The following is an 11,365-nucleotide window of genomic DNA, read 5'->3' as shown; positions in this document are numbered from 1 at the left end:
TCTGAAATTTGCCATAGGCTGAGTCCTCGGAGAAAGATATATACCCTTGACATTTAAAAAAAATTAATGGAAAATCACTAAATCCCTTCAAATGCTACATTGAAATGTAGTTACAGCTCTTTCCTTGTGCCCAGTGAAAATCTAATCATAGCAAAATCTTAACGTTTAATATTGAAATCCTCATCCAAGAGACCCAAGAAACATTTTGCAAGGGGCAGCTTGGCATTTCCCAAACCTGCTGACAAAGCTCCCTGGGTCTAATTTGAAGCTGTGGCAACTAGAAAGATGACTCAGTGACCCTGACTTTTACCTGGATCCCAACTTTGGGGCCCCAGAGGTCAGAGACCTAAGGGCAAAAAGTATGGGCTTGGAGATCATTACTCTGGGAATTCCTTGAGGGCTTGTTCCTACATACCTCCTTAGTGCCCCCAAGCCTCTAACTTGGCCATGGGTTTCATTTATGGGGTGGTGGCCTCTGGCTGTGCAGTGAATAGCCTTGGTCTTTGACTCACTCTGCAGGTCAGTGTGAGTAGCATGCCAGAGTTAGAGGGCCAGGACCAGACCCAGGAGAAAATCCCTCTTTTTCTCCCTCCCTGCAACTATAGGGGGTTAGCAAGCCTTTAGGGAAGCTAGATTTCTGTAGTGGATGCTGCTGATGCCGGTATTAATCAGCTTTGATGTGTGGGAAACAACTGAGAAACTTAATCTCTTCAAATAATAAGCATTTATAGCATTAATAACAAGCATTTATAACATTATGATTCTATGAGTTGGCAATTTGGGCTGGGCTCAGCTGAGCAGTTCTACTGGTCTTGCCTGGGCTCACTCACGTGGCCCAGCTGAGGCTGCATGATTCGGGATGGCCTGACTCACGTTTCTGGCAGCTGAAGGCAGATGAAAGCTATTGGCTAGAATGCCTTGGTTCACTTCTATGTGGGTCCTTGGGAGTTAGCTTGGATTTGTTCACATAGTCTTGAGGTTCCAAGTGCCACAGGAGAGCATAAACCAATACACAAGCACTTTTTAAAAAAGGAGACAATGTGTTCTAATTTTTTTTTTTAATATTTTCTTAGCCATGCTACATGGCATGTGGGCTCTTAGTTCCCACAGGGGTCAGGAATTAACCCATGCCCCTTGCATTGGAAATGCAGAGTCTTAACCTCTATACCACCAGGAAGATCCCTACACAAGCACTTTTCAAACCTCTGCATGCATCATGTTTACTAATGTCTCATTGGCCAAAGCTAGTCTCATGGCCAAGCCCAGACTTAAGTAGTAGGGAACAGACTCCTCTTGATCGAAAGAGAAGGGCATGAATGCAGTGATAGGTGGAACTTGTAGCCATTCTGCAAACTACCACAGAGCCCCCAGGCCAGCTTCTCAGGGCCGGCACCTCGATTTCCCAGCTGCTGTGCACGCTGGCCAGGAATCCAGCCGCCTTCTCCTCCAGAGAAAGGCTTCAGCTCATGAGAGTCACACCCCCAGTTTATATCCCTCCTCTCTGCCTGGGTGAGGGTACAAAAGGCAGGCCCCCTTTCTGCAGGGAGCGGGTCGCTGTGGTGCGGTTTGTGCTCCCGAGCCCACCAGTCACCAGTCTGGGGTCAGACTTCACCTGACCCACACTTGTGCTGGGCTCCTTCCCCTTCCCTCCCACTCTCTCCTTCCTTCCCTCCCTTCATCTCAGGTTTTTATTGAGAACAGACCCTGTTTCAAAATTGGGAAAGGAATACTACAAAGCTGTATATTGTCACCCTTTTTATTTAACTTCTATGCAGAGTATATCATGCGAAATGCCAGACTGGATGAATTACAAGCTGGAATCAAGATTGCTGGGAGAAATACAAAGAACCTCAGATATGCAGATGATTCTACTCTAATGGCAGAAAGTGAAGGGGAACTAAAGAGCCTCTTGATGAAGGTGAAAGAGTAGAATGAAAAAACTAGCTTAAAACTCAGTATTCAAAAAACTAAGATCATGGTCCCATTTGGTCCCATCACTTCATGGTAAATGGATGGGGGAAAAGTGGAAGCAGTGACAGATTTCATTTTCTTGGGCTCCAAAATCACTGTGGATGGTGACTGCAGCCATGAAATTAAAATACTTGTTCCTTGGAAGAAAAGCTACGAAAAACCTAGACAGCATATTAAAAAGCAAAGACATCACTTTGCCAACAAAGGTCCCTCTAGTCAAAGCTATGGTTTTTCCAGTAGTCATGTAGGATGTGAGAGTTGGACCATAAAGAAGGCTGAGCATCAAAGAATTAATACTTTTGAACTGTGGTGTTGATGAAGACGCTTGAGAGTCCCTTGGACAGCATGGAGATCAAACCTGTCGATCCTAAAGGAGATCAACCCTGAATATTCATTGGAAGGACTGATGCAGAAGCTGAAGCTCTAATACTTTCATCACCTGATGTGACAAGCTGACTCTTGGAAAAGACCCTGATGCTGGAAAGGATTGAGGGCAGGAGAAGAAAGGAGCGACAGAGGATGAGATGGTTGGATGACATCTGACTCAGTGGACATGAGTTTGAGCAAACTCTGGGAGATGATGAAGGACAGGGAAGCCTGGCGTGCTGCAGTCCATGGGGTCGCAAAGAGTTGGAAACGACGGAGCGACGACAACAACTGACCACAAGCCCCCAGATCCCTCTCCGGTGCTGCTTCCAGGGAACCCTGCTGTGGCGAAGGCATTTCCAGGCTGGCCCAGTGATATTTCCCGTCCCACATGTGTTTCCACAGTGTGCCCTGGATGCTCTTCCTGTTGAGAGGTGGGGTCTGTGTCCCCTCCCCTGAAACTGGGTGGGCTGGTGACTTGCCTGGAATCGCAGGGAACGGCAAAAGTGGCCGTGTGTGACTTCCAGTGGAAGGTTATCAAGGGCCATGCAGGTCCTGCCTGCTGACTGCTCTTTTTTTTTTTTTTTTTTTGAGGCGTTTTGATTTATTACTCAAAAATGGTTCATTTTTTATTTAGCTTTCTGACTCTGTGCTTGTGCTTTCAATACTTTCACAACGATCTTCTGCTCTTCAATAAGGAAAGCACGCTTGATCCTGTCGCGGACACATTTAGCACACATGGAACCACCATAGGCTCGGCTGACATGTTTCTTCGTTTTAGACAACCTCATGAGAACTTTAGGTCTCACAGCACGAATGCCTCTAAGTCGGCCTGGGCACACACCACATGCGGATTTTGGTGCTTTCCCAACCTTCTTGGTGTAAAGGTAAACAATTCTATTACCAGGGGTTCGGGACAGCCTGGTTTTGTTGGAGGCTGTATTGTAGGACAGCCTACGGCGGTACGTTGCTGACTGCTCTTGATCGAAGCTCTCCTCCTGCCCAGCTGCTCCCAGGCTGCCGTGTTATGGGGAAGCCCAACCCTCCAGCCTCACCCTGCTCACCTCTGCCATCATCTGACTGTGCCTGAGAGAGACCCTACCCAGCTAAACCTTTCCTGGATTCCTGACCCACAGAAACCTTGAGAGATAATAAGATGATCGCTGTGGTCTAAGCTCCTATTTTTTAAAACTAAACTCTTTGTTTTGCTTTGGAGTATGATGGTTCAGATGGTAAAGAATCTGTCTGCAATGTAGGAGACTCAGGTGCAATCCCTGGGTTAGGAAGATCCCCTGGAGAAGAGAATGGGCTACCCACTCCAATATTCTTGCCTAGAGAATTCTGTGGACAGAGGAGCCTGGTGGGCTACGGTCCCTAGGTCACAAAAGTTGGACAGGACTGAAGCAACTAACATACAACACACACAGTCCATGAACAACGTTGCTAAGCCCCTACGTTTTGATCTAACTTTTGATGCACTGATCTTAGTGGAGAACACAGATAAGGAGGTGCTTCTCCAGGACTTGGGGTGTTGTGTCCAAATTCGTGTGTGTGTGGGTGGGGGGGTTGTTGCTATTTTGGTTTTTTGCTTGTTTTTGCAAAGAGATATTCAAGTTTTCTAGCGCCATTTGTTGTTCCATACCATGCAGTATGTGGGATCTTAGTTCCACAAACAGGGATCGAACCCATGCTCCCTGCCTTGGAAGTATTAATACATAGTCTTAACCCGTGGACCACCTGGCAAGTCCATGTGTGTGGCTTTTTTGTCTCATTTGTCTTTCTGCCCCCAGAGCCTCTCAATGCACTTGGCTCATGGCAGTGTCAGTAAATGTTGGTGAAAGTTTGTACACCTCAGGGCCCTCTGGTCTTTAGCCAGAAAGATCCTCCTAGTCTCCGGCAAGCCCTTCTGCCCCTCTAATGTCCTTTCCACTAGACGATGAGGAGAGGAACTTCCAGAACAGTAGGCGCCTCTGTGGTTGCCCAGCAGAGGGGATGGTGGTAAGGGCTGGTTAAAGATCTTCTCTGTCGGGAACTCTGGAAGCAGCCATTTCCAAAGGAACTGAAATTTGTCTGGACTTGCTCCACGCCTGCGGGGTGCCCTCCAGCCTGTTAGAATACATCTGCAGCCCTGGGAGGGAAGCTCTGCAAGACGGAAGGGCTTAGAGTCTTCAAGGACTAGGAGAGCCGGCAGGGCCAGGAAAGACGTGGATCCTGGGGTTGCGGCTTTCGGGGTGACAATGCAATCTAGAGCTGCTGGCATCTGTTCCCAGCCCACAAGGCTGCCTTCTCGTCAGCCTTTGCTTAACAGCTGGGGCTGGGACTGAGTGACACCCTTTACCACCCAGGAGGCAGAAAGTGGTGGACGGAGGAAGGGTCGGGGGAGAGAGGTGGGTGTGGGGGGACAGAGTCGGGGAGGGGAGGACAGGGAAAGGCGGTGGGAGATGGTGAGGGCAGGGCATTCAATAGGAAGGTGTGGTGAGGGGTTGTGAGTGGCAGAGAATGGCTTGGAAAAAATTCCAGTGCTTTTCAAAGGATGCTAACTAACTTCTACATGTGTAGCTAAATGATGCTACTGGATTTCGCCTGATTACAAAAGGTATCAGGAGTTGTACATTTAGAATGTCTTGTTTTTCTGGGCAAATGTCAGAGATGCTATTGCATTATTGGGGTTTCAGGTCTTTTGACAATATGGTACAGCTGGGTCCTTGTCCAGGGGCAAAAACCTTGGAAGACACAATTCTGAAGACAAATTTAGTGAGTTCATGGCTGCCCCGTGTCCAAGTCCATCCCAGGGGCGTCAAAGCTCAGGCAGAGTGAGGTTAAAAAGGAGGAGAGTGGGGGAGATGCCTTCCAAGACAGGCACCAGCCACGTTAGTGGGGCTCACAGGATGGGCAGCCGCAGTGCCCCCGGGCCCAGGGCTGGGCAGCTTTTGGGGGTTTACAGGTGGACCCAGCTTGGGCAAACCCCACTCCTCAACTGTCCAGTGAACATCATAGTGTCTGAATGGATGACAGAATAACTATAGAGATACATAAATGGATGTTATTTTTTACTGATCCTGGGGCAAAATCAGTCTCTTTTATCCTTAAAAATGGTGGGAAAAGGGGAATCAAGGCTCTGGACAAACTGGGGGGTTTTCCCTAATCCTTTCCTGATTTCTGTTTTCTTTGGGGAATCAACAGATGTCACGTCTGCCTGAGCCCGTCACCTAGCTAGCAACTTCGCCCAGACCCCTGCCTATTCAAATTACTTCCCGAGAGCGCGGGGTCAGAGCGAGGCCCCGGTCCGAGGGGCCTTTCCGGGGAGCCTGGAAGCAGCTGCCCAGGGCAGCCTGTGTGCCGGGCACAGTTTCTGCATTCGGAGTTGCAGCGTCAAGTGGTCCCTGTGAGGAGTAAACCCCCCAGGCGAGTGAGAGTGTCCGATTTTGGTTCCTTAACCATCTGTGGGGGAATTTTGTAGTTTGCCTCACACTCAAAAAGAAACAGCAAGGGAGGAAAGGCCATTTCCTGTCACACAGCCACCGGGGCAGGCGCCCCGGCTTCGGTGCCCGAGCGCCCCCCGCCCCCGCAGGCCTCGCTTCCACCGGGGCCTCTGGTCCCATGTGAACCCACTGACTTAAACCGGCGGGTGCCTATTATTATCGCCTGGAACAGCACCTGAGAGGTGCGGGGACAAGCCCCAGGGTCAGGAGAGAGCCCGGTGACCCAGCCCGCCCTGTCCCTCAGTCATGTCCTCAGGACCCCTTAAGCCAGCTCTGTGTCTCCTTGCCCCCTTCAGAAGGACAATACAGCTGGCGTCCTGCAAACTCTTGTTACACTGATAAAGCAGGCTTATTTAGGAAGCCTGTTAATTACAAAGCGAATTTTTACGTAAAGAAGCCCCAAGACTGTCATTTTAGGTATCAGCACATGGTACAGTTAGATTCCCCCTGCGAAATGAGCTTATTTGGGTCCACGCTGAAAAAGAGGGAAATTCACACTTGGTAGTTATGAAAAATCACCTACATTGCAAATCACTCATGGAAATTAGCATCTTAGAACAACTGGTTAGCTAGAGGTGTAAGAGGAACCTAAATTTATGAGTCTTCTGCTCTTTTTATCCCTGTTCCCCAGCACGGAGGAGATGTGACAATTACAGGACTATGTACATCCTTCTAACCTCCAGAAGTCCCACATCCCCACTCTGGAAGGACGGGCCGGACACATTCCTCCACCCACCAGGGGCTTCAGTTTATGCTTCTGGCCTTAAAACACCCCCTCAGTTTGGGAACTCTAGTTACTATTGACTTTGTCATCACAGATTTCAAGCGTGTCACAAGACTCATGTAAACTGGGCCGCCCCAGGCACAACCTGGGAAGAGAGAACGAAGTCAGAACTGGTCATCACGGCAGATCCCTGGAACCTGAAATCCACAGGGTTCTAGAGTGGATTCCTCATGGGCCTGGTTGGGAGAGGGTCTCGGGTTTCTCCTGAATCCACACTCAGTGGTGAGGCCAAAGGGGGGCCAAAGACCCCCCAGTCTCCAACAGCCCCAGGCCTACCCCCAATCCACATGTTAAATAAAGGACTCGTGCTTGTTACAGCAGTGAGGATTCAGAACAAGTCCCTCGGACGCTCCTCTAGACAGATGACCACACCATAAACCTTTCCTGTGTGGAGACCTGGAGTTGGCCCCAGTCCTGCGTCCATCCTCAGGCCAGAGTCCTACCTGGGGACTCAGTGATGAAGTGAAACGAGGTACATGGAGTGGACAGGAATGATTCAGCCTGGGGCAGGTGCCATGGCTCATTCATTCATTCATCCCTTCATTCATGCTTTGCTTCACTTAGTCACATGGTTTAAGGGCTGCCCAGGGCTTTCCACCAGGGAAAGAGCGAGGAAACCACTTTGGCCAAGTGGACCGAAGCCTCTGGCAGGGACATGGAGAAGTCACTTGTGGAGAAGTGGGCCCAGCGTCCTCCACTCAGGAATCTTCAGGAGGATGCAGGCCATTTGAACCGCACCGTCGTTTATTTTGCTTAATATAACAAACCTCATTAACTCAAACTCTACTAATTTTGAGTATTTCACCCAAAGCAGGTGGAAGTTCCAATTGGTAGGACACACAAAACAGATGTCAGCAGGTAACGAGGAAAATAACTTTTAAACAAGACATCCGAGTCGTGACTCCATTAGCAAGGGGGCGTTTCAAACGTTTGCTCCAGAACCCACAACAAGAAATAAGTTTTACCTCAAGACAGCCCAGCTTAGTTGTGTATACCCATGCAGAACAAAAAACCAAAGTTCACAAAACTACACTGATTCTAGTCACTCACACCTAGTAAGCGTGAAGCGTTTTGCTATTTCCTATTTTTATTTTATTTCATTTTTTTAACAAGATACTGGTCACACCCACTCAACTGATTTTTCAACCAATTAATAGATTGCAAACTACAGTTTGAAAAACACCACTTCTCCAGTAAAGGGGCAGGAGCAATTCTGACAGCTTGTTGTATCCACTGTGTGGGTCTGAGGACCAGTCCCTCAGAAAATCCTTTTCAGGGAACTGACAAGGAAGTTTGTCATCAGTTTAACATCACACAAAGGCCTGGCAAAGTGTGATGGGAAAGCATTAATAACATCCTTGAAAAACAGTGGAGCATTTGATCTTTATTCATGGCAACTGATCATGGACACCTGAAATTAAAACAATCCCTCCGGCTCCGGGAAAGCCGGGTGCATCCTTTATGTGTAATAAAAGCAACAGCATCAGAAATACAGTCCCTGCCTCCCTTCCGGGCACCATGGTCCCTCCCAGGGACACGCTGGCCGCAGGGTCCCTACTGGCACCAGCCGCCTTCTCAGAGCCCCCTGGGGTCGGGCAGGCCGTCATATTTCCGCTCTGCAAAAGGGGAAACCCAGGGCCAGGGAGGTGAAGTGCTTTCCTAACATCAGTTAGTCATGAGTTGAGTTCTGCTTTTTCGATTCCTGGTCTTGAATTCTCCTGCTTGAGTGAATTCATCCCATTCACCTTTCCAAAGGAGCTCATCACTAGGATATCTGGGGAGCCCGTCCCTGGCTTCTTCCCACTGTGTCGGGCCAGGGGGCATTTGGAGGCGCACTGTGGTAAGTCCCGGAGACAAATCTTTGATCTAGAATCCCCACAGCTGGCTCTGACCCAAAGGAAGAGGCAGTAAATCCTGTAGCTAGCTGGGGGGAGCGTTCTGGGCCAAGGCCCTGGGCTGAATCAGCCTGGGTCCACAAGGATCCCTGGAGACTAGTGTGGGGGGAGCAGGTAAGCACAGGCAGCCAGGGGCCCAAGGTGAAAACCACGGGACTCGGCCACGGAGAGCCGCCCTGCAGAGGCTGCTCTGTGGGGACAGCTGGGCTGCGGCTGAGGCCTTGGCTCCAGGCAATGGGCCATGGGTTCTCGCCCCCATCTGAGAGCAAGCCCAGCCTCGCCGTGCTGGCTGCCAGAAAAGGGCCCACTCCTTTTCTTTGGCTTTGAAGGTGGGAGGTGCCTAGTAGTTTCCTAGTGTGTGGTCATATTTCTTCGGAAGAGTCCCGGATGTGGGTCACTGGGTCCAGGGCTCCCCTCCCCCTCCAGGGCTCCAGTTGCGGACTCACACCTGTGTGCACCTTCGTCAGAGCTGAATGTCCTCGGCTGTGACCTTGTTCACCCCACAGCCAAATCATGCCCCGCTGTTTGCATTTGCCAGGTGCTGAAGGACAATGAAATAAGATCAGATATAGGACTTGTTTGGATAGAACGCGTTATCCATCAACCTTCACAGTGGCCCCCACCTCAGAGCAAGACCCAAGTCCTGTTGATGACCCCCACATGGCCCTGCCTCCTCACCCCCCCTCACCCCCATCCTCTGTGACTTTCTCCTTCTCACTGGCTCAGGCCACACTAGTCTCCCCAGGCCTTGCTGACCTCGGGATGTCTGCCTACGCTGTCCCCTCTGCCTGGATGCTTTTCCCACTCATATTCACAGGGCTCCCTCTCTGCCCTGAGGCCTGCACTCAGACGGCCCCTGATCCCCCAGGCCCCCTGGCCACTTGCTCCAGGCCTCCTTCTTCCCCTCCTGGCCACTTGCTCCAGGCCTCCTTCTTCCCCTCCTCGGCTCTGGCTGTCGCAACTCCTGTTACAGATTTCACTTGTGATTTGTTTGCTCAGTCTCCACCTGCTAGAAGGTAAACTCCCAAAGGACAAGCATGTAATTGGTTTCATGCTAGAAGAGAGCCGAGCACAGGTCACGCTCAGCAAGCAGGTCTTGACCACACAAACAGAAGGACCAGGCGGAGGTGGAACAAGCTGTCCTGATCCAGCAGCGTGTGACATTTCAGGCTTGCCGTCACCAGCCTTGAGAGATGCCTTTATTCCTAGGGAGATGGTGTATTGCATTTCTGACGGTTTAGAATCCTTGTACTTTTCAGACCGTTTATCTCATTAATCCAAGACTTGATTGGGACCCAGTCATCTTCTCCCTCCTCATTTCTAATGTGTGTGGGGGGAGCACCGCTCGCTGTGGAGCTGCCGGGGTGGGATGAGCTGGGTACCCCGAGGGGGTGGCTCCAGGAACCGCTGGGTTTTGTTTGCTGAGCGGGGTCTGCCAGCTAAGGCCAGAGCTTTGTTGTTGGGGGGGGGGCTGGTGGAACACAGAGGCTATGAGGAGCCCCCCAACCCGGGATGGAGCAGAGGGACGGTGATCACAAAGACAGGTGGAGCCTCTGATTGGGACTTAAGGCAGGCATCGTGATTTTCGTGGGTTTTGGGACTTTGCTGTGTGAGCTTGATACAGACCCTCTTCCCTGTCTTCCATGAGGCCTGAAGTAAAAAAAAATCCTTTTTCTTGGTGGAGTTGAGTCTATTTTTCAGAAGTGATGTATGAGAGTGGGGTTCCAATCAAGGCTGCCTGTGGGAGGCTGGCCTTATCTGGGACTCATGTTCTCCTGAATGACTAGGGGAAAGAGCCAGAGATGGTGGTGGTGGTGTGTGTGCAGGCGTGCACACAAATCCCAAAACAGATTTCCCTAAAATGAGGACAATTTCATCTCCCCAAGAGGCCCAGAGAATTGAGAGAAAATTAAAACCTTCTGTGGCCAGTTACCCAAACCTCCCACCTTGCCTTCCCTTTGTCTCATCACTTGCACGAAACCCACGGCTGTGTTTGCATACCCCACTTAGGCCTCCTGGGCCTCTCCAGGCCCCATTTCCTCTGCATTTGTTTTTGGCAGTCCTTGTCCAGCGAAGGGGCACTGGCAGCCTGCTTCTTCGCTGGTGCACCTCTGGTGTTAGCCAGGGCCTACCTGAAGGACAGGACTGGGCAGGAAGGGGGGGACTGGAGTCCTCGGCTTTGCAGCCCCACATTGCAGAGCACATGTGTGATAGAGCAGGAAGAAGAGGGTCCCTTCCCACAATGACCACCCCCAAACCCTGGGCCACTTCCACCATCTTCAGCAGCTCGTTTAATCTAATGTAGTGTTTTCAAACTTCAGGCCATGAACCCATGTTGAGTTGGGACAGTGAAAACCAGCATTAATAAATAAATAGAATGAAATAGAAAATATCAGAATACATCATGTTTGAGATGAAGCATCTGCTACATATGTGTATATATGTGTATATATAAATGCACACATGTTACACACAACGGGTTTGTAACATGAATTGCATTCAAAAGTTTGAAAGACACTTGTCTGAACAATTTAACGGTTTTTATTTTGCCAGGTGCCCAGGCGTTTGAGTGGGAGAAGCTGCCAGCACATTTGAGTCCAGTCAGACCCACCGGCCACCAGCCTTTGAGTGGGGAGCTGTCCCTTGCGGGTCTGACTGTCCGGGAGAGTCTGATGAAACCCCTTTAGAACCCTGACACCAACCAGTGGACACTTTCCCCTTTTCTCTGAAGAAAAACAGGAATGGCTTCTGAGCCATTGTACTTAAGTGAGTCACTCCGATATCCTGTGTGCACTGCTCCCAGAAATGCAGCAAACAGAACATGTAATGCTACATAAATTCCTGCGAGAAATTTCTTTGTCCAGAAA

The 11,365-nt window shown here is 50.1% G+C and overlaps 1 protein-coding gene and 1 long non-coding RNA gene across 2 annotated transcripts; one reads left to right on the top strand and one right to left on the bottom strand.

The window, feature by feature from the left end:
* Positions 1-2,906: 2,906 nt before the first annotated feature.
* LOC110150544 (large ribosomal subunit protein eL34-like) lies at positions 2,907-8,210 on the bottom strand. The gene is made up of 2 exons (XM_070478377.1): positions 8,162-8,210; positions 2,907-3,343 (listed from the first exon to the last, which is right to left on the bottom strand). The coding sequence occupies exons 1-2, from the start codon at positions 8,208-8,210 to the stop codon at positions 2,967-2,969; spliced, it is 426 nt and encodes a 141-aa protein (XP_070334478.1). The 3' UTR covers positions 2,907-2,966.
* Positions 8,211-8,248: 38 nt separating this feature from the next.
* On the top strand, positions 8,249-11,365 carry LOC139038605 (uncharacterized). Its single transcript, XR_011491625.1, has 2 exons — positions 8,249-8,443; positions 11,052-11,365. It is a non-coding gene; the product is annotated as an uncharacterized lncRNA (long non-coding RNA).

This window comes from Odocoileus virginianus, chromosome 16 (genome assembly GCF_023699985.2).
Source record: "Odocoileus virginianus isolate 20LAN1187 ecotype Illinois chromosome 16, Ovbor_1.2, whole genome shotgun sequence".
Lineage (NCBI taxonomy): Eukaryota > Metazoa > Chordata > Mammalia > Artiodactyla > Cervidae > Odocoileus > Odocoileus virginianus.
The sequence above is the reverse complement of the archived record's forward strand: the minus strand, read 5'-3'. Positions and strand labels throughout refer to the sequence as shown.

Bases quoted from the DNA above. Each gene is read 5' to 3' on its own strand.
- LOC110150544 (XM_070478377.1), bottom strand. From the start codon at position 8,210: ATGACGGCCTGCCCGACCCCAGGGGGCTCTGAGAAGGCGGCTGGTGCC. The intron at 3,344-8,161 runs GTAGGGACCCTG...GCCTGGGAGCAG, and splicing joins TGAGAAGGCGGCTGGTGCCA to CTGGGCAGGAGGAGAGCTTC.